The sequence below is a fragment of the Grammomys surdaster genome, unplaced genomic scaffold (genome assembly GCF_004785775.1).
Source record: "Grammomys surdaster isolate TR1022 unplaced genomic scaffold, NIH_TR_1.0 206, whole genome shotgun sequence".
Classification (NCBI taxonomy): Eukaryota; Metazoa; Chordata; class Mammalia; order Rodentia; family Muridae; genus Grammomys; species Grammomys surdaster.
This window is the reverse complement of record NW_021604651.1, coordinates 7163149-7186524: the sequence shown is the minus strand read 5'-3', so window position 1 is coordinate 7186524 and position 23376 is coordinate 7163149. Positions and strand designations below refer to the sequence as shown.

The 23376-nt window shown below is 44.0% G+C and overlaps 1 protein-coding gene across 1 annotated transcript in view; it reads left to right on the top strand.

Moving 5' to 3' along the window:
* Positions 1-4095, top strand: part of Myzap (myocardial zonula adherens protein) — an 87248-nt gene extending 83153 nt beyond the window's left edge. Inside the window, exon 13 of the mRNA XM_028771385.1 lies at positions 3222-4095. Coding sequence (XP_028627218.1) covers positions 3222-3318 — 97 coding nt within the window. The 3' untranslated portion in view covers positions 3319-4095. The remainder of the gene's footprint in view (positions 1-3221) is intronic.
* The last annotated feature ends 19281 nt before the right edge of the window (positions 4096-23376 follow it).

The window sequence follows — 23376 nt, the reverse complement described above, 5'->3', positions numbered from 1 at the left end:
TTTATTTTATTTTATTTTATTTTATTTTATTTTATTTTATTTTATTTAGTTTTTTCGAGACAGGGTTTCTCTGTGTAGCCCTGGCTGTCCTGGAACTCACTCTGTAGACCAGGCTAGCCTTGAACTCTCGAACTCAGAAATCCACCTGCCTCTACCTCCCAAGTGCTGGGATTAAAGGCGTGCGCCACCACTGCCCGGCTATTTTATTTTATTTTATTTTATTTTATTTTATTGTATTTTATTTTGTTTTGTTTATATCTTGCCTGCATATGTGTGTACCACATTCATGCTTGGTACCTGTGGCCAGAAGAGGGCATCAGATTCCCTGGAACTGTAGTTACTGGCTGTAAGTCACCATGTAGGTGATGGGAACTGAGCCTGGGTCCTCTACAAGAGCAGCAAGTACTCTTAACTGCTGAGCCATTTCTCAAATCCCCTCAGTTATATCTTTTTTAAAAAAATATTTATTTATTTTATTTATATGAGTCCACTGTTGCTGTCTTTAGACACACCAGAAGAGGGCATCAGATCCCATTACTGATGGTTGTGAGCCACCATGTGGTTGCTGAAAATTGAACTCAGGACCTCTGGAAGAGCAGTTAGTGCTCTTAATCTCGGAGCCATCTGTTCAGCACCCCCACCCCCACCCCCTATTATGTCTTACTAGGTACAATTTTGTGGCAGATATTCCCATGGCTATTAGTACTCTGCACGTAGTAAGTACTTCAAAGGCTTGTATTTTCATGTTTCTGTCGTAGAGATCAAAATATAAAGTAAACTTTTGTCAAAGCTTTGGTGTTTTTTCTTTCTATTTGTTTTTTGTTTGTTTGTTTGTTTTTGGTTCAGTTGGTGCCCTCAGCCTCCAGGGAAACTGCTCCTCTGTGGATTCATAAAAGGCTAGCAGGACCTCAGTTGTGTTTCAGCAAACAGGCAGATTTCAGTTCTGTGATTGAAATGACTTATGCTTTTGAAGTCCTAATGCATTTAGTGATCAGCTTAATAAAATGTCCCACTCCCCTGCATTTTTGAAAGGTTGGGATGTGAGTGCCTGTTTTTGAAACCCAGAAGGTTCACCTTTATAAATATTTCTGCATTTTATGAGATTTTAGGATATTGTCACTGGAGACCATTTCTGTTGTATGGAATTTTCATAGGAGTTGGCACACAAGGCCATCTGGTTTCTGCCCCCGCTAGTTCTCTAACCTGCTTATCCAGATCACCAGGGACTTCCTGAAGTGCCACCCCCCTCAAGGGATTCCTGTCTGTGCTCAGTGACACTGGAAACCACCCCCTCCTCAGACTCACTCTGGTGTCCATCCTTATGTCTGTGTGGACCACAAGTTACAAGCTCAGCCTTTGTGAGTTGCTGATGTCACAAAGATGAGTGAGACATGGTCTTCACCCTCAGAGAAATCAGACCTAGCAATAGGGGACACTGCCACTGGTGTGTCAGAGCCTGGGCAACAGTCGTTTTCAGTGTGCCTGGGGAATAGAATGTATGGGAAAAAAACTTAATGGACTTCTACTGTGTGGCACTGTACCTGTGGAGGTGTGAGCAAATGTCTACTCTCCAAGATAAGGGACCAATGACAGACCAAAGGAAGAATACCATCAAAGTACAACTTAGTGAACCAGTGAGTTTTATTGGGGTTACTTACAGGAGCAGAAATGATTTGAAGACAGTTATATCAGCAAAAGCTCACCCAAGCAGAGATAACAGCTCGTTCAAGCTAGAAAGCTGGAGCACACTGCACAGCCTACAGGTAGCTCATCAGGTTGGAAAATGTCATTTCTTGGTAGATCAGTTGGTCTGAACCCCTTTCCTGCAACTAGCCTGGTCTTCTTCTCCTCCCCTTCTTTTTGTTTTTGTTTTACATTGTTTTGAGACAGAATTTTGGTGTATAGCTCTGGCTGATCTGGAACTTGCTATGTAGACTAGACTGGCCTTGAACTTGCAGAAAGATCTGCCTATCTCTTCCTCCTGAGTGCTCAAATTAAATGCATTCACCATACTCCCGGCTTTGGTTCCTGCTTCTCTCGGGAAGTTTAGCTGATCTGTGAGTGTCTATCATCTGTCTTTACTGCTTATATATCCTTGAGGAATGATTGGATCTGGTCAGTTTCAGGGACTTCCTGAAGCCTTTGAGTTGTTTACTTCTTGAGCTTACGGAACTACCTCAAAGGGATAGAATGTTCACCTCTCCTTCAAACATTACATGGTTTCACCTCCTTCCTCACATCCTATGTCTAATAAGCTTCCCTCCAAGATGGAAGATTTTAATCTTGAAATAAATTACTACATAACTGTCCCCTAGGGGAGACAGGCAATGTTTAAGATCTGATACCCCTGCCCATACCCTTCTGATATAGTCCATACCACTTTGTGAATAACTGGACATGGGAAGTTAGTGGCAAGGAAGTAAACTAGTCTGCTTCCTGTGTGTTCAATCATTGTATTGTTGGGGTGAAATGTAACTATGATACCTTCAAGCCTCAATGGCTCACCTCTATATTTCCATATCACAGTGCGAGGCAGGTAGAGTTTGTCCTTCATTCAGGATTCTAGGATTCTTCCACCAGTGACTTCCTTGAGTTTTGGAGACCTCTTGGACCTACCTTCCCTACCCAAGCCCTTACATAAAAGAGAGAAGGTGAACATATAAGATAATATATATGGTTGTACCATTTAAACCTCAAATGGTATGAATTATTTCTGCCCGTTAGTAACATGGCCCACCTAATTGCAAAGGAGTCTGGAAAATTTAGTTATATATTTGGATAAAATAATCTAGATGCTAAAGATCAAGCAAATTTATTCTCATGCAGGAGGCTGAGAAGTCCAAGATGAATGCACCAACAGATTCAGCATCTGGTTAGAACCTGTTTTCTGGCTCAGAGACAGCTGTCTTTCCTCTGTCCTCTCTTGAAGGTCTCTGAGCTTTCGTGGAAGGACTAATCCTACTCATGGGGGCTCCATCCTCAAGGCCTCATCACTTTCTCACACCATTACCCTAGCTGGGAGAGGAGTGGGGGAGGGGATTTCAGTTCTGAATTTGCAGGGACACAAATATTCAGTCCATGGCAAATTCCATTTATAGTGTTTCTGTGAAATCTGCAGTGCCATTATTAATCATCCCATTCTTAGTTTTCAGTGCTGAGTTCTTACAATATGAAACATATGAAGAGTTTTATCTCATTTTCCTTTTTTTCTCATTTCTCAGCCCAACAGGCAGGACTCGTGAAATCACGATGCCTTCCAGGAGTTACACCCCGTACACAAGAGTCCTGGAGTTAACCTCAAAGAAAACGCTGACTTAGACACTCAGAGACATATGCCTCTTGCAGATGCCCAAAGGCCCTGGAAGCCTGTGACTTAAAAGTCTGGAGAGGGTGGTGACTGCTTCCTCGAAGACATGATGTAACCTAGAATGGGAATCTCAGGCAACTGAAGACAGCGACAGCGACCAGGCAAGGGCTGGTACATGAGGTCGTATTTCAGACCCTGCTACTCACAGCCATTGTTTGTTTTCCATGGATGCTGAAGTCCAGTTTTCATAGTCAATTTTCTGTTTTACTCGATTTTGGTTTGGAGGGAAAAGGACATTAGTTTAAAATGTCCTTTTTGTTACAGCATAAAGGTTTTGTTTACCCATAAAGTATTAGCAGCAGTATTTCTCCCACACAGAGAAGCCTGTGCACAAGTAGCATGCACACCTGGAAAAACTTGAACCTGGAAGGAAAGATTCCCGGCATGCAGTGCTCTCTCCTCCAGTGAGGAGAATGTGTGTCGGGTTGTGGGAGCCATGTTCAGCGATTTGTGTGTGTGCCAGAGTAGCTGCATTCTGACTCACTAATCCCTCGTTTTAATGTGTGCCTTATGCCTTGATTGGACCAGCTGAGATCACTATATTTATTCAAGCTGTGATTCTTTTCTTTCTCACTCAAAAAAGAATTTTGTATGTTGTGGCATTTAATCATTTCATGTTTAGTAACAATTGATATTTTTGTTAAATGGATGAGGAGTCCATTCACGCACACTCTACTTTGATATTAAAACCCACATAACGTATATTTAATAAATTCTATTTTGTTCTAGTAGTGTCTCTTTTCTGTTTCATCCATGACTATGTAGAAGGGATAGACACTCAGCAGGACAGGCTCTGGAATGGGTGTCAAGGTCATATGCCGGTGGTCTTTCATCAGTTGGTTCATAGGAGAGTGGTGAGGTATAAGATTGTATTTCTTTTCAAATCCTGAAATACATTTTGTTATCATACCTTCTGAAAAGAGTAAGATATATTCATGATCACAAAAGAATGAAATCTTCCTTTTAAAAATAACCTTCTAGTCCGGGAGAGATTATTCAGCAGTTAAGAATAACTGCTGTTCTTACAGGGACCTGGAGTCTGTTCCCTGCATCCACATGGCAGCTTCAACTGCCCGTAACTCTAGTTTTAGGGGATCTGATGTGCACATATATACATGTAAAAATAAAAAATAAGTAATTTGAAATTCCCCTTCACAGCCTCCCTTACTTCATCCAGTTTGAAAAAAGGCAATCAAACAAAGTTCCATTGATTAAATCACTTTGAATGGTGATAAAGTGAAAAAAAAAGGGATGTGTGTGTTTGTGTGTGTTTGTGCGTGCACACGCACACGCATTCATGCATGCACACAAATATAGGTGGATTAATAGATGTTTGTGTGTGTCTATGTGCATATATGCATGTGTGTCTGTGTATGTATAAGTATGTGTATGCACATGTGTGTATGTACACATGTGTACACACATGTGCATATGTGTGGATACAAATGTGTGTATGTACAGACATATGTTACACACACAAACAGAGAAAAGTATCAAGTATCCTTCTTCAGGTACCATCTGCCTTATTGTTTTGTGAGAGAGAGAATCTCTCATTGGCCCGGGACATGGCTGGTAGGCCAGATTTGCTCCCAGAGAGACCCAGGGATCCTCTCTTCACACCATGCCCAACTCCAGAGCTGGGATAACAAGTGCATGCTACTCCACTCAGTTTCTTTTCTTCTCTTTTCTTCTCTTTGTCTTCTCTTGTCTTCTCTTTCCTTTCCTTCTCCTCCCCCCACCTTTCTCTTTTTCTTTGTTTAACATGGATTCCAGGAGATCCACCTCAGATCCTCAGAGCTGCACAGCAAAACTTTACCACCTGAGCTTTTACCCAAAATGTGTACTTTTGTAGCCAAATTTATGTTTAAACTCTGGCTAACGGACCTTCTGTGAGCCGCGAAGCTCTGTGAAGGATGTCTCCTTCTCTGATGTGCACAGTCACAGTGACTTTCGAGGCTGAGGTAAGTTCATGCTGGAGGCTGGCACAGGCCTGGCCAGTCACTGCTGTCACTCTGGAGGTTTGTTTTAAAGCATTGCTGGCCCCTGTGTGGTCCTGGAGCTGGCAGAACTCTGCCCTCTGGAACACAAGGAGTGTCTCCAACAGAGGCCATCATCAGGATAGCAGATAGGAAAGCTGGCCACACAGGGAGGAGTGGCTTATCCCCGGAAGCCGGTGTCCCTGAAGATACTGGTCTGGAAGGGAATTAAAAGTGAAAAGCAGCCGGGCAGTGGTGGCTCACGCCTTTAATCCCAGTACTTGGGAGGCAGAGGCAGGCGGATTTCTGAGTTTGAGGCCAGCCTGGTCTACAGAGTGAGTTCCAGGACAGCCAGGACTACACAGAGAAACCCTGTCTTGAAAAACCAAAAAAAAAAAAAAAGTGAAAAGCAACAATTTAAAGACAGTCAGTTTTAATGAGATCAAAGGTGGCAATAGAAACCATCCACAAGCAGCTCCCATATTCCACTGTTTTTCTCTTTTAAAACAAGCATGAAGAAGAAGAAGGTAGGGAAGCTGTCAGAGAAACAGGCAGACTGATATGTTTAAGGGATCGTTCTGCTATCAAGGCCTTTATGGTTTTCATAGATCAACATGCAATGCATTCTAATGACTAAACTATCCAGGAAGACTGTTACAGAGAGAAGCCTCACTGCGTGCAGACTGAAAAACTGAGAAAAGCTGTTTAGATTCTTGGTTAAAATCACATCTAGGGAGGGCCAGCAAAGTGGCTTTGCCAGTAAAGGCACTTGCTAAGTAAGTAAGTGTGATGACCTATGTTGGGTCCCTGGTGACTTGCATCTGTATTCCAGCACTTGTATGGAGAAAAGAGATGCAGAGAGATGGGAAAATCATCTGGAAGCTTTCAGGCCAGACAGTTGGGTGGGAGCATACAGCAAGCAGAGAGAGAGAGAGAGAGAGAGAGAGAGAGAGAGAGAGAGAGACCCTGCCTCAAAGACAAAGTGGAAAGAGAGAGCTGACTTCAGACAGTTCTCCTCTTAACTCCACATACGCCATGGCGTTCATGAGTCCACAGTTCCCAACAAGAGCATGAGAATTGTGTAGGAGCAGGGTGCAGGATTCTAATGGCAATACATCAAATTTACTTCACCAGAATGAAGAACAACAGTAAATTTGAAGGCTTCAAAAAAAGCAATGAACTTTATTATGGCACCTTGCATTTCAGTTCTCCCTAGCTTTCTCAAAAACACACAAGCACATATAACATTTGTTTCATTTTTGAAATAGAATCACATGATTTTGAGGGATATAGACTCTCAGGTCTAATTGCCTAAGTGTACTCCCTAAGGGTGTGCCTATGCAAGTCATGTGACCTGCCAGAGCCCATGTAAAACAGGACAGAGGCTATTGCTTCCCAGCAGAGCTATTGTGAAGAACGACTGAGCTAGTCCTTGGACAGATCTTAGAGTAGTAGTAGTATGCATTTAACAGCTGCCACTGATATATTTTTCATAAGTATTTTCGCTTCTTGTAATTAAAGTTTATGTGCACATGTCATATAGAACCTTCACATTATATTTCTTCTTTTTTTGAGACAGAGTCTCATGTATCCTAAAGTAGCCTTAAACTGTCGTGTAGCCAGAGATAACTTTGAACTTCTGATCCTCCTACCTCTGTCTCTCAGTGCGAGGATTACAGGCGTACACCTCCATGCCCATTTATGCAGTGTTGCGGATGGAGCCCAGGGCTTTGTGCATGCTAGGCAATAGTCTGTCAACTGAGCCAAATCCCTAACCCTTGGACCATTGTAGCTTTGTAAAAAGATTTGTGTGTGTGTGTGTGTGTGTGTGTGTGTGTGTGTGTGTGTGTGGTTGTGTGTTAGTATATGTACATGTGTGTGCAGGCACCTGCAGAGGCCAGAAGAGGGCATCCGGTTTCTTGGAACTGGAATTAGCCATGAGTTGCCTGATGTGAGTGCTGGGCTCAGCTCCTTATAATTGAGCAGCAAGTGCTCTTAACTGTTGAGCCCTCTCTCCAGCTCAACCATTAAAAAAAAAAAAAAGTATATATAATTCACTGGATTCTATTTCATTCAAGCACCATGATTCGATTAACCTTTGCTGTCACACCAGAATTTTAAAGGTTGTCTTTACTCTTTCTTAAGCAATTCATCTTCTGCACACGTCCTTGGGCATTCCCCTAATTGTTTTCTCAGGTTAAATTCCTCAAAGAAGAATTGTCAGCCCTGACAGTGTGCAAGCTTTAAATCTTTCAGCGCACAAGGTCTAATTTGTTCTGTGGAAATTTGTGTTCACTGAAACCTACCAATACGATATGGGCATGACCTCCTGACCCCCCTGTCGACATTTCCAATGAGGAATGGAGTACATGAAGAGTTTCTTCTTTCTTTTGGCAGACTTGTCTTTCAAAAAAAAACAGCAAGAAAATCTCCTTCAGGATACTGCCCTTGGATGGTTGATCTCAAGAATTTGCACTTGGAAGGTGTTCTTCCAGGGCCCAGAAGGGCCTCCCCAGCTGATAGGAAAGAAGGGAACTCAGAAGGAGTGAGTACCACTGAGACCACTACTTGCTGTTCAGTGAGGCAGCACTTTGTTGGAATCTATCATGGCTGTATGATAACATGGTGAGGCATGTGGGAGAGGAAGATATCACAAGACACAACAGGAAGTCAGGGAGATTCTAGGGCTAGCCCCACTCCTTTAATGTCTGCTCTCCTGAGAACTAAACAATCCTACAGGAATGTGTCAATCACTTGTACAGGTGGGTTTCTCAATGATGTAACCACCTTCCATTGGGCTTCCCTTCTCCAAGTATCCCAGATCTCTCCAAATCACCATGCTGGGCACCGGAGATTCCAGCAAATAAACTTTTAGGGAACAAGCCACACCCAACTCTTAGTAAGAGGAGATGTCAAGAAAGCAGGCAGGTGAAAAGCCTTCTTTTCCTCAGACCTGAAGATGAGAATTAACCCTGTGGATTCTGTTAGAGAAGAAAAGAGGAGACTGAGGTATGTTTCTAGAAGGAGAGGTCAGAAACAAGGGGATTAGAACAAGATATCTCTGCTGAATGAAACCTTGGAGTAATTCAAGAGGCAAAATTAGCTAACACCTGGTGTGATGTGTTAAAGTACTCAAGGTAGGGCCTGTTTCTTGTTTTTCTGTTTTTGTTTTTGTTCTTGTTTATTTTTCTTTTCTTCCTGCATCCTGGTTCTTCTTTTCTCCCTTCTCCCCACCTCCAATCTCTCTCTCCTTTTGCATGTAGGTAGCTGACTGTCTAACACAGCTGTTGGCATTGCCTTTCCCTTGCACACTTCTTGAACCTCAGCTGGCTCAAGGCTTGAGTTTATTTCTGTGCTCTCAGTCCTGTTATTGTGGCCCATTCGCCTGGACTGGCACCTGATGACAGTAGCTTTGTCATAAGCCATGTGGTCAGGTAACATCTACTCTCCAATCCTCCCTGTTCTAGGTCCTCTGCATGCTCACACTGATTACCCAGTCTGTGCATTCTTACAAGGGGGCTGGCTGCCAGGACACTGACCCTGCTGGGGCTCACACTAGACGATGGACGGACCACCACAACACCCAGCCCCAGCCCTGTCAGTCCAGCCTAGGACATGCTCCATCATCTGGCAAGAGCTCAGGGCCGCTTCAGGCTGTCAAGGTTGCTGCTTCCTCAGTTGGGAAGCTAATAGGAATACAACTTCCATTGGGTATTTTGATAACTATATAAGTATAATCTTTGTGGAATTCTGAATAAAATATTATTTAAAAAAAACATAATTTGTGCCCAAGGGCCATAAAACTGATGTAATTTGAATGCAATAAAATATAAGCAAGCAGCTAACAGCTCTTGTGGGCTTTCTCTTAATTTTTCAACACATACTTCAGAGTTTTAAGATACAGCGTTTACAGCATTCACCTTCCTGAATTAGGGTGGGGGTGTGCGGAGAAATAATTAGAAGGCAATTTTTTGGCCCTGAGGCTTTTCTTGTAAATGTTTTTGTTGGCAGGCACACTCTTGAGAACAGGAAGTCAGTCTCTTGTTACAGATTTAAGACTTTTCTGAGCCAAATAACAGAAAACTGGGTTAGTTCTGAAATGAGAGCTGAGGAGGGGCGGGCTGGGAGTGGGCGGCTGTCCTGGGCTCTTTCTGGAGATTAATGACATCTCACAAATATTTTAATTCTCTCTTTTCCTTTTAACTTGCCACCTCCTAAACAAAATGTACTCAGACTGAAAACAACTTAGCTGATCATTTTGTAGCCCTACCCTAAAATAAAAGATCTTTATGGTACTCACAAATCTATTTTTAAAATTTTTAGAGAGCTGGGGAAAAGAAAATTAGGGTTATCTCAAGTTGAAACGGGGTTTCTTGTTGTTGTTTTGTTTTTACTTTTCACCAAATCAACCATATGAAATATAAAATATCAGACCTGGTAATAAAGAGAATGTTTCCACAGTAATAATGATCCCACCTTCCTTTGAAATTTTAAAAATAGCTTTTGTTCCCGAGTAGAGTGTTGAAGCAAGTTTTATAAATGGTACCAGTAGGTCATTGAGCTGGTTGCAAACACACTGATTGTTCAAAAATGGTGAGACTGGGCATTTGAACAGAAGCTTAGTTGCCCGATTATAAGGCAAGGAAACTGGTGCTGCCCTCCAAAGTCTGAGACTCTACTTATGAATGGGCTTGGAAAGGCAGAAAAGGAATTAAAATTCAGTTTCTACAGGTGCTACTAAAATATAATCTTTACAAAGTTTATAATCTGGAGGAGGGCTAGTCCTACACATTGAAACCATTGTGATGATTTTAGTATGATAGAGTAAATAAAGTTATTTACTATATGTTTATCTAAATATATATGTATTATGTTATACTATATGTCTTTATATATATTAAACCATGTATGTTAAACCAGGAGAAGGAAGCAGAAAGGGAGACAGAGAGGAGAGAGAGAGAGAGAGAGAGAGAGAGAGAGAGAGAGAGAGAGAGAGAGAGAACACACGTGTCATGGCATGGGTGTGGATGTCAAAGGACAGGTTTCAGTTTTCACCTTCTACCTTGTTGAAGCCGGGTCTCTTTTGTTTCTGCTCTAAGGTGATCAGCTTGGGCTAGCTGGCTTGAAAGCCTCAGGAACCTCTACTACCTTTGTCTTCCACCATGTTGTTGGAGTGCTGGTATTACATATGTTTTATGTACACCATAGATTGGGGCATTTGCAATGATTTTTTTAAAAAGTTAAAGTATTTATCATTATTATTGGGGGAGAGGGTATACATCCTGGATATCACCACAAAGTTGTATGGTCCTGGGATTGAATTCAGTTTGTTAGACTTGTGTGGCAAGTCCCTTTACCTGCTGATTTCACTGGCCCGTTGATAGTTTTTTTTTAATTAATTAATTAATTTCATGTATGTGGGTATACTGTCGCTGTCTTTAGCCACACTGGAAGATGGCATTGGATGATCATTACAGGTGATGATGAGCCACCATGTGGCTGCTGGGAATTGAACTCAGAACCTCTAGAAGAGCAGTTAGTGCTCTTAACCACTGAGCCATCTCTCCAGCCCCCTCCCCGCCTGCATTGATAGTTTTTAAAACACAGAAGCTTTATCAAACTTTGAGATTTTTTTGAAGGAAAGATCACCTTTCTGTAACAAGTATAAGTATTGTGCTGATAATCTAGTTTCCATGATATTACAGTCTCTCAAAAAAAGAAAACAGTTTACACATGTCCCAGTATAGATGCCCACAGGATTCAAGGATTCACAAGTGAGCTGGGCCCAAGGGTGAGTGCAGGACATCTGGCCCCTCCCCTATTTGCCTCCTAGTGGTGTGGGTGAGGGAAGGTGCCCTACTTTGCTCCTCAACACCTGTGGCAGGCAAAAGAGCTGTACCCACCCCCAAAACCCACCTCCTCCTGAGAGCAGGCCAGCTGGTCCTACCCCTCACCACCTGCAGCACAGGGGAGAGTGGACTCGGTGCCTCCTCCGGGCAGCACAGTAGAGCTGACTCTAGTAGCATAGATGTAGGAAAGCCAGCCCCAAAGGTATGAGAGAACAAGGGCTGGCTCTGCCTCCTTGCCAGCTGTAGCATTGGGTGAGCTAGCAGGGGCAGTGTTGGAGAGCTCAACCTGGTGGTGTGGGTGCTGGAGAGCTGGAAGGCTGACCAACTCAGCTACCACCCAGGCCCAGATTCAGGACTTTGAATGGGCCCTCCCCAGCATCTGCCTCATCTATGAATGGTTGGAGTACATGAAGTGGGTGATCTTGCAGATCCAAAGCTGCAGGATCTCCATGACACAGGGCAACAACAGCATATCCAAGAAGAGTCCTGGTGACAGTCCAATATTGATAGTGTAGCAGAAGTCAGAGGCCTCAAACCAGACCAATGATTCATTGCAGTGGACATTTGCACGCAAAGATGTGTGGACAGAATGGTCTACTACGGTGCTGTGAGTCACTACAGCTTCCACAGTGAGATGCTTGTTGTTGTTTTGGTTTAATTTTTATTTTTATTTTTTATTTTCTTTTGGGAGGAGGTTGCAAGGGCAGAGGGTGGGTATGAACAGAAGGGGAGATGAACAGAACTGGGGTGGATGGATGTGAAATTCACAAAGATTCAATAAAATGTTTTTTAAAAATTAAATACTTCATTCTAACACAGGGTTTCCTGTTGTGCCTTTATAAAAACTGCCATTTTCCTTCGCACCACATCTGCCACCTCTCTATCCTGAGGCTGTCCTTTGTCCTCCAGAGACAAATACCCTCCACCCTCTCCCTTGTTCCCTACCCCTTCTTCCTCATCCTCTATCTTCTGGCTTTGTCCTTTACTCCCTGCCTTCTGTCTCTCTGGGGTACATACACCTCCTCTGTGCTGAGAACTCGGTCCTGTGGTTCCAGAGCTGATACTCTTCCTTCCGAACAATGCACGTTCAATAGCCGCTGAGTAATTGTCCAACATTCAACTTTATACAACACTGTGCTTTCATCTGGAGATTGGATGTGTCCAGAGAACCACAAATTGCAACCCTTGGATCCTGTTAACTCTTTCCTTTCTTATCAAAAAACTGTTTATTCCTTCAAAAGGACTTCTCTCTTTGGCCCAAAGTGGCATCTCTCCCATAGTATCTATTATAATTTGCTTGTCGTCTGATATTTTGACAAATTTAGAATTTTTAACCCTATAAGTAATCTTTAACTACTCAAAGCTGTCATCTACCAGATATGAAAATTAAATTACGCTCAAGAATTCTAGGTGATGGAAAACATTATCCAGTCCCGTAAGACACGGATGACCATGGGAGTATGACAAAGCTGATAAACCTGGAACTTCATCAGCTCTGGAGGAGTGTTTCTTTAAAGGAGATACCTGCTTCCTGGTTTTAAAACATACTGAGTATTTCTTCTCAACGTTTATGAGCTTAAATAGATGCAGATGTTGCCAAAGAATGTATTGTAACATTAGCAATCTTAGAAGTGTGCAGTTTGAGCATTGGGAGGCCTGTTAGAAGATGGCTCCACACCCTCCTCTAAAAGGGAAGAAACGTAGGCTGAGAGTAATTCACGGACTTAATTGATACCAAGTGGTATGCAGACCCTTTCCCCTGAAGTACTAGGTGTAGATTGTTTCTGCCCTGTTGTAGTCTCGCTCCTCTCCCTCTCCCTCTCCCTTTCTCTCTGCCCATCTGTCCATCCGTCTGGGTATGGGTGTCGGAGGACTGCTGTAGAATTGGTTCTCTCATTCCATCTATATGTGGGTCCCAGAGATTAAACTCAGGCCACCAGGCTTAGACTCAAGTGTCTTTTCCCACTGAGCCATCTTCTGGCCTGTCATGGACAGACTTTCTCAGGGCTGCCTTCTGTCTCCTATCTGGATTACCTTGTGTCATGTCTCTCCCATTTAGTGGATTGTTGTTTGTTTTCTGTTGGATTTTTTTTTCTTTTTGTTTTGTTTCCTGAACAACTCTCCTGCCTATATACTTCATAGGCTCCTCCTTGTTTTCAACCTTTGGTTGGCACTGTTGAGAACTTTTCTTTTTCGTGTGAGGGTGACCAAACAGGATTCTGGCCAGGTCTGATGAGATAACAGAGTAGTCTGTTTTCTCCTGCTCTAGGTGGTGGATCACCAGTGTCTTTATTTCACTAGCCTCTGATCTCCAGCCACAGAGTAACAGATGTGAGCAGGAAAGGTGGCGATGTGGTTGGGAATGTGTGCTGAACTCAAGATCAATTTCCAGCATGCATGTCAGTGATATATAAAAACTTATGCCGGGCAGTGGTGGCACACACCTCTAATCCCAGCACTTGGGAGGCAGAGGCAGGCAGATTTCTGAGTTCGAGGCCAGCCTGGTCTACAGAGTGAGTTCCAGGACAGCCAGGGCTACACAGAGAAACCCTGTCTCGAAAAACCAAAAAAAAAAAAAAAAAGAGTGATAGCTGTGACCATGGTAAGTACCCATCTATCACTAAAGAGACCACAGCCTCTCTGCGACTGGGAGGAAGGCTGAAGCTTCTTGCCATAGAGACTTGGCAAACTAGCACCTTTACTCCAGTATAATTCATTTCAGCGCTTGCTTATTTATTTATTTATTTATGTAAATACTTTTTTAGATTTATTTGTTTTATGTGTATGAGTGTTTTGCCTGCCTGCATGTATGTATGTATGTATGTATGTATGTATGTATGTATGTATGTATTATGTATGTGCATGCTTGCCTGGTGCCTAAAGAGTTCAGAAGATGGCATGGGATCCCTGGAACTGGAGTTATAGATGTTTGCTGGTTGTTGTCTGAGCACTGGAGAGCAAGCTGGGTCCTTTGGAGGCACAGCCAGTGCTCTTAAGTACTGAGCCAACAACAATAACAAACTAGTCAATGCGGACCTTAAATAGAAGGGTCCTCCCTGTATCCCAGCAAGCAACTTGAATGACTCCTAAGCAAAGCTTTGTCTCTTACTATCTCCTTCTGTTTGCCTGCCTGCTCCTCAATCCTCAAGGTGAGAACCCCTGGGGTCATCCTGCTACCATCAACTCTGCATTGTGATATGATGCATTCTCGCATTCATATTCTCTCTCTCTCTCTCTCTCTCTCTCTCTCTCTCTCTCTCTCTCTCTCTCTCTCTCCCTCTCTCTCTCCCTCTCTCTCCTCTCCCTGGTTTGTCCTCCTCAAAGTGCTCAAAATCCTCTCCATTTTCTCTCCTCTTAAATTCTACTCTTTTAACTGACCTTTTATGAACAGACCGCTTGGTAGTTCCTATGCAGATGATTGACACTCACAACCTTTCCAGAAGGCTCTAAAGGCCTTTGTTAACCAAATTGCCTTTTTATTGGTGGAATTTCAGCCAAAGAGTCAAAGAGAAGGAAGAAAAATAAGGCAAAGGAAGGAGAAGGCATTTGAAATCTTCCTTAGGACTTTATGACTTGAGGTCTGGGAGCAGAGCTGGAATGCCTACAGGATCTGTACTAAAGATCAGGGCATGGGCGTGATCAACGATATTTTCATTTCTCTTTTGAGTTTATTCAGAGAAAAAAAGTCTTACCAACATTTAGTATCCATAAATGGCCATGTTCTTTAACTAAAAATCATCCTTAGACTTTCTCATTAAAAAGTAAAATTAAATGAAAATTCAAAAAAGCATACATTTGGCAATTCTTCCCCTCAAACTATCTCTTCCCATACTGTCCATAAAGCATGCTGGTGGGCTGGAATGAGCAAGTCCTCACTAACCAACACTCAACCATGTGTAGCTCTGAAGGGGGAAAGGGGCCCTTTCCTCCAACTTACAATTGAAACTTACTTAGTTGAAAATTTTTCTCACCAGAGTCCTTATATTTTTCTCCCCATGGGCAACTGCCCCTTAATTAATCCCATTTCCCCCAGTTCTAGTTTGTTCAAGCAGCTGAGCAAACAAAGACGAAGGCAGCCATTTTTAATGTGCTTCCTCTCCCAGATCCTCTGGGATGGGTGGGCTGTTCATCCTGTCCATAAACTGGGGCCTGGACGGCCCTGGAGAAAGCTATGAGGGACTTCTGTCAGGATTAATTTTAATAGACTGCAGGCTGCCGCCCAGAAACCATAACCCAGCAAATGGCTTTAAATTACTATTTGCTGATAAAAAGGAAGATAGGAGCTGAGCATTCAGTCCCACATCTCAAACAGTGTGGATAACTAATGCAAGGATTTACTTTTCTTGTGGAGCGCCTGCTCTTTATAACTCAAACCCTGGGATGGCTGAGGAGAGCCACCCTGTGTCCTAGTTAGATCTCAGGGAAATTAGCTGGAGGAAATGTGACATTTTGTAGAAGTTTTGGATTTTAGAGCTGGCCCAGAAATGACTGAATTCCTACGAACTTGCGGTGTATTACGTGTCTCTTATCTGTTACTGGGCTTACCTACTGCCTGCTGCTTCTTCATCTCCTGTTAGCTATAGGCATGCTGTTAGTATTCTGTCTAAACTCCATCTCCACAGTTACTTGGCAGCAGCCAGGTATGCTCCTCCCCACAGTTACCTGGCAATAGGCAGGTAGGCCTGCCCACTATAAAAGGGGCTGCTTGCCCCCTCCTCTCTCTCTTGCTCTGTTGATCCCTGCCTGCAGGTTCTCTGCCCCCTCTTTCCTCACCCCTTCCCTTCCCCCTCTCTCCACGTGGTCATGGCTGGCCTCTACTCTGCTACTTCTCTGCTCTCTCTCCTCTTGCTTTCTTCCCTCTGCCCTGAATAAACTCCTTCTTGTGGAACCGTTTGGTCTGGCGTTATCTGTCTAAGGTGCGCGCAAAAATCTAACACATGCTATTTTATAAAGTGCCTCTGTAAGAAAAAAGTTTTTAATTGACCAGTATCTCAGAATAACATGGGACTGTGAACTCCTGGGGAAGGGCCCCAAGGCAGGAACATGCCAGATATTTCTGAAAACTGCAGCTGTGCGTGTGCCTATAAGAGCGAACACTCCTGCCTGGAACATCCTGACTCCTCAGTTTCCCAGCTGTGTGTGTGTCAATAAGAGAGAATGCTCCTGCCTGGAGCATCCTGACTCCTCAGTTTCCTAGCTGTGTGTGCCAATAAGAAATACAATCAAGAGCGTTCCCTCCTAGGAAGCCCCTATTCCCCAGCCCCCCTCCCAGCCTGTGGCTTTTGTCTTTATAAACCTGTGTATTTTGATATTCAGGGCTCACTCTCTCCTTCCCTCTTGCGGAGGTATGAGACTGAGTCCCAGTGAGCTGGTTCCTAGTAAAGCCTCTTTGATTACATCAAGTGCCAACTTCTGTGGTCATTTGGGGCGAGCACCAGTCCCTGGGACTTGAGGGGGGTCCAAGCCTCATCTGGAGCCTTACACCTCCATTTTGGTTAAACAATAACAATTCCCTAAATCACTTCGGTTCCTAAAATAAAAAGAGCTTGTTTTTCTAGATTCTTTTTTTCCCTCCCCATTGTAAAGATCCCCAGGAATGGCTGGACAGCAGAGAGATTTTATCAATTACCTAACATTGTTCAACTCACCTTATTTCCCTAGTTACCCCTAGCAACGGCCACCCAGACCCAACCCTCTCCCCCTTGTTAGATTCCAAACCCAAGACAGGTCTCCTTCCTACACTTCTCACCCTGTCCCCTACCCTAAACCCCTCCCTTCCAGGGGCTGGGCTTTCACCTGCCTGTCCCCCAGCCTGACTCCTATATGACTCAGCCATTTTGGCTACACCTAGCTCTTGGTCTCTCAGCCCAGGCTGTCCTTCTTAGTCGATGGCTTCTCTTATGGTCTGATTTAGTCTGCCAGCCATTTAGTCTGCCAGACTCAACCTGTATTGTGTTAACCACTGGGAAAAACTGCCCTATTCCTGACCCACCGGACCTATGCCTAAACTGTGGACATTATTGGGGCAATTATTGTATTCTGTCTTGTCATAGAGAGGTCAGTTTTCCTAGATTCCTTCTCCAAAGAAAATCTCTCAGACCTTCTGGGTCTGGCAGCCAAAAGCCGATGCCGTTTCGTGCAACAGTTAAAGATTTTATGCTATCCAATGAAGCCATCAAGACCGTGGGAGCCTAGGGTAACCACCCATGTGCAGTTAGTTTCTGTCATTTTAGCTGATACATAAGCCATTTGGATTATACTTCCTGCTGTAACTTATCCTTCTTAGACCTATGATGGCATTGATGGCTAGGCTAACTGTAGCTTTGTCAGATTAACAAGAGTACCAGGCTCCTTCTCCAAGGCTGCAGCTGGCTTCTCAGTTCATTTTACATGTAAAATCAAGCCTCCCTTTTTAGAGCTGCTGTCTCCAGCTGAGAAAGACAATTTGCTTTACTGACTGCCCTCTGAAAGAGATAAAACTCACAAAATGTGTTTAAAATGTTTCAAAAAATTTTTACCTCTCTAGGCTATTGTTATACTAAGACTTCAAAAGTTCAGCGTTTTAACAATGATTCATAGACTTGTGATAACAAGCTCAAATGTTTAAATTCCTTCGGTTGTCCAAATATATACTTAAAAGTGCTTCTCAATTATGCTTTAAAAAAAATCTCTGTCCAATCTATATATCCAGCCCTCTGGAAAGAGTGTTAATACTTTTAATCCAGAATTATTGGGTCCTTAAGTTATTACTATGACTCAAAGGCATGAGTCACTTTTCTACATGTGGATTTCAGTACAGATTACAAACAATGGTAATGCTAAGATATCTAAAACTTTTATCTCTTTTTGTAAACTTAAAAAAAAATAACATTATGTAAGCTTCAGGAAGTCAGCTTGGACCCACCTTGTGCAGGTCAACAAGATTCCAATTAAGTTCTCATATGTCCCCGCCTGCCTATTCCTGAGGCTAGGCTAGCTCTCCCCCCCCAACTACCAGGCCATAGTCCTGGACGTTTTTAAATGTATGCCCCAAATTTCCCCTAAACTCCCTAACTTTACCTTCTGTTTTACCCTTGCTGATTTCCAATGGACTGAAGACCGCATATTTCTCCAAACACACCTGCCCTAGATGCTTCTGAAAGAATTTCTGAGCAGCCTGAGCCCTAGTATCCTAGACTGTTCCAAAACGGCCTGCACTTTCCTAGCCCCAGGTTCCATAGAACCTGGGCAAAGAACAAAACAGGCTGCATTCCTCTCTCTTCCTGACCTTTGACCATCATCCCAGCCTTCCAGAAGCTCCAGTTTCAGCCAGGGGACGTTTTAGAAGAGATTACATCTCCCTTTATCATCAACAAAAGGCTGGAATGCTGAACTTTGTTTAGTTTAAGCTCACCCCACCTCTAAATCTCTGCCTCTCTGAGCTGGGCTTCTGAATTCCTTCCCCAGCCTGACTGCAGTGTAACTCAGCAATCTGGCTGCTCTTGGTCTCTGGGCCTGGGTCACCTCCCTGGGCCAGTGGCTCCTCTCTTGTTGCTTTTCCTCCCCTTCTTTCCTCTCATGGTCTGGGTCTGGTTTAGTATGCTGGCCATGTTCAGCCTAGACTTGTCTTCCTTCTGCCTGTTTTCTCCCGTATATTGGCAGTATACAGTAAAAAGGATGGAGTATATCTCTGTACTTTAGGAGTAGCCATGGCTTCCTTTTATTCCATGTTTTCATTGACTCCTTGCCCCCACCTGCTTTCTTCTTCTCTGCCTCATGACCACCCAGCCTATGATTAAACAGGAACTTGTAGATCTCTCTCACCAGAGATGACCCTGGGCGGTCTAACTGAGCTGGCTCGTTTGCTCATTCCTTTGTCTTTCCCAGTGATTTCCTTTCTTCCCCGTTTCCTCAGGCCTCAGTTCTAACTCTCTACTCTCTCCCTTACTCTCTCCTCTGAATGTGTGTGAGGCTACGACGGGGAAGCGGGTGAGAGTGGACTGCAGATGAGGAGTCAGAAGGGTCTTGGCAAGTTGAGATCTGACTGACAAAGGAGGTCTGTGGAAGTGGTTTGTGAATAGCAGGCATTATTGTTCAAAAGTCACTGGGGTGTGGTTGCTTTTCATTAGGTATTGCTGCTGTTTGGATTTGTTTGTCAATTCAGTATGTTCTACTCCCAGTGGAAATTTGATGGGAAAAGTCAAATCAATCATGAAAGAAAATTGAATTTGCTTCATGCTTTGTGTTTTTTAAAGATTTATTTTATGTATATGAGTACACTGTCACCACTGTCACTGTCTTCAGACACACCAGAAGAGGGCATCAGATCCCATTACAAATGGTTGTGAGTCATGTGGTTGGTTGCTGGGAATTGAACTCAGGACTTCTGGAAGAACAGTCAGTGCTCTTAACCACTGAGCCATCTCTCCTGCCCTGCTTCATGCTTTTAATGACCTTTGAGAACTCTTAGTCCATCCTCTACCCTACTGTCTTCTCAGTCTTCATGGATCATGTCAGCTGTTCCTGGAGTGAATAGTCTCCATGGTTTTATATATATCTGACAACAGCAAATTCAAGGGAAGGGTTATTTCGATGCACATGTTAAAGGTGCAACACAGCATGATGAAGTCATGGTAGCAGGACGATGAGGAGGTCACTCACGCTGTATTGCAATCAAGAAACAGAGAGAGATGACTGCTGGTGCTTAGCTCAATCTCTCAATCTCATAAAATGTTTAGTGTGGGGTCTGTGATATTTCTGAAGTGTGTGCAAGCCAGGGCACTTGGGCAAAAGGGCTAGTGGCTGAAATTTTTAAAGCAAAATGAAACAAAACTCAACATATGAGTAAGTGCTGGAACAACTGGAGCTCACAGACAGTGCCTGTGGAGTGGAAACAATAGGGACACTCTGTAAACAGTTGGATGGGTTCTTAGAAATCAAATATTCACATACCCCATAGCTTCTTAAGAAGTTAAACATCCATTTACCCTATATTGACGCAGGATAGAAAGAGGGGGGAAACTGGGGACACAGGAAGGGAAAGGATCCTCACCCCAGAATCTTGTTGAAGTCTCTTGCCAGCACAGATGCAAGAACTCTAGCACATCTGCTTCAAAGGCTGCTGGTAGAGAGATTTCTTTCATACAGAGGACTTTCTGTTAAAATAGCAGTGAACCAGGCTTAAGTCCTGGATATGTTCTACTTTGTGCGAGTCCTTATTCCTACCCTAGACATTTTTCTGGGCATCTCAAACAAGGCTGTTAACTATGTTTACAGTGAAGGTGTTCTACCTTCCTGCATCCCTCTGATCTATATTTTTACCTTATCAGTTATAATCTTGTCAGTGTATCTGAGGGAGCTCAGTAAAGAAACTGCCAATATAACTGCTCTGTTATTGGACTTGGGATTTTTTTTTTTTATTGTGAATAAGAGAGAGAAACCATCCAGAGGCACCTGGATGGGTCCAGAACAGAAAGAAGCAGCAGAGTGGACATGGTCCGGATAGTGATGCAGAAGAAGGAAGAGAATAATGAAAACTGATGTGTTTATAAAAAGATAAAGAGATATAGAATATGTTCAATGGGTGTGTGTGGGGAGGTGTATGGAGGAAGGGGGTGTCTCAGCAGGCCCATGCTGAGGTATCTCTTCCCCCTGTGGGACCAGCCACACACCAGTATAGTATAGAATAGAGTTTATTCAGGGCATGGGGATGGGAGTTAAGAGGGTAGTAGAGGCAGAGAGAGAGAGAAAGAGAGTAGAGAAGTAGAGGCCGGCCATGAGCATGTGGAGAGAGGGGGAAGGGAAAGCAGAAGGGGTGAGGCAAACTGAAGAAGCAAGGGAGGAAGAGAGAGAGGGGGCAAGCAGCTCCTTTTATAGTGGGTAGGGCTACCTGGCTGTTGCCACGTAACTGTGGGGAGGGGCATACCTGGCTGTTGCCAGGTAACTGAAGCCATGGGGTAACTGTGGGGGTGGAGTTTAGACAGAATGCTAACATCTTCTCAGTTTTTAGAACGCCTCAGAAAGGCTTTATTGCAGTATACCAATCTGGATCCTGAAAACCCAGAAGGTAGGCAACTTCTGATGACCTACTTCCTCCCCCCCCCCCAGAGCTACCCCAACATAAAAGCTAAACTTAGGCGATTGGAGAGGGGGCCCCCAACTCCACAGGCGGAAGTCTTGGTGCTGGCCCTCAAGGTGTACCAGAGAGAGATGAGAAAGCCCGAAAACAGAAATACCACATGCTGGCAAAGGCCATCTGACCAGCCTTAGCTGCTACCCCAGACTCCTGGTCTTTGAAGGCTTAGGAACCACCAGGCCCCTGCTATAAATGTGGTCAACAAGGTCACTGGGCGAGGGCTTGACCCAACCCCAGCAAGCCAAGGGGACCATGTCCTAAGTGCCATCAGAAGGGACATTGGGATGTCGATTGCCCTCATGTCACCCAGAACAGAGGGACATCACACCCAGAAAACCCTCCAGCTGATCTCCTAGGCTTGGCTATAGATGACTGATTGGGCTGAGGTCTCTCAACCGACCGTGCCTATCACTAGCAGGGAGTCCAGGGTAGCTATCATGGTATGTGTACAACCCATCGCCTTCCCCTTGGACATTGGGGCCACTTACTTGATCCTGATGGAGTTTTGGGGACCCATTTCATCTTCGTGTTTTCCTATTGTCAGGGTAGGAGGACAACCTTACCTTCCTCACCAGACACCCCCACACACACTTAGTTGCATTTTTAGAGGTGTACCTGTTAGTATTCTGTCTAAACTCCACCTCCACATTTACCTGGCAATAGCCAGGTATGCTCCTCCTCACAGTTACCTGGCAATGGCCAGGTAGGCCTGCCCACTATAAAAGGGGCTGCTTGCCTCCTCCTCTCTCTTTTGTTCTTCTCTTACTCCATTGATCCCTGCCTGCAGGCTTCCCTCTCCCTTCCCCCCTTTCTTTCCCCCTCTCTCCACGTGGTCATGGCTGGCCTCTACTCCTCTACCTCTCTGCTCTCTCTCTCTCTCTTAATAAACCCCCCTTGTGGAATTGTCTGGTCTGCTGTTATCTGCCCAAGCTGCGAGTGAAAATCCTTTCAGTACCTCTCACTCATTCCATTTTGGTAGTGCCTACATGTCCTGTCCCTTTATTGGGAAGGGATCTTTTAACTAAGTTGGAAACCTCTACTTCCTTTGCTCCCCCAATTCACCTAAACCCAAGCTCCCCAGCAGTTCCTCTGCTCCTTCTTCTAGCCAGTTAACCTACTAACATTAACATGTTATTTCTCTTACCAGCTTCTCAGGTGGACCCCTGAGTTTGGGACATCCAGAACCCCTCTGTTGCTAAACATTCTCCTGTTGTCATCCAGTTACTGGACTCTACCAGTCCCTGTTACAGGATTACCAGCCGCTGTCCACAGAGGAACTTGATGTACACATCTACCAAGTGGACCCCAATGGTGAAAGCCAGCTACACTCCAAAATGGACTCTGCCCCTACAGAGCAGGGAGCAGTTTAAGAGACATGGCACCCTGACTCCCCTTTCACCATCGGCTTTTTTCTTCTCTTTATAATAAGAAAAAGGGAGGTATGTTGGTGTCAGGTTCAGAACCCAGTGACATCACATCTAGGCGACCCCCACATTGTTGCCAAGGCAACTGCCATACATTCCCAGAATCCAGTAGGCTACCTCCCACCTTTACCTGTGAAAGGATACATCACCACCCATATAAATAGGCAGAGCTCCTGACCTCTCTCTTCTTCCTCTTCTTCTTCCACTATCTTCTTGCCCCTACCTTTGCCCTATCTCCTGAATAAACCTCACTTGGAACCATTTGGTCTGGTGTAGTCTGTCCTGAGCCACTCGTGTACAACAACAACAGAAATAGCAAGAGATAGGTCATAGTGAGAGAGCACGAGAGACATGTGAAGTGGAGAAATTATGTGGATTATAAGTAGGAAGAACAACTGTAGAAAGGACTCCTTCCGGGGATAGTAAACCCATCTCCCAAATTCTTGAAGAATATTGGCTTTTATCTAATCACTAGAAATTCTTCTATAGTCCAGAATAAGTTCATTTCTGATATATGGACTTCCTGGAACCTAATAGTCCAGAACTACACACTGTGTGTCATAGATTTCTTCGAACTGCTTCAAAGATAATTGCATCAAAATCCATCAAGTATAAGTGTTATAAAAACAATGAAGTGTGACTCTCC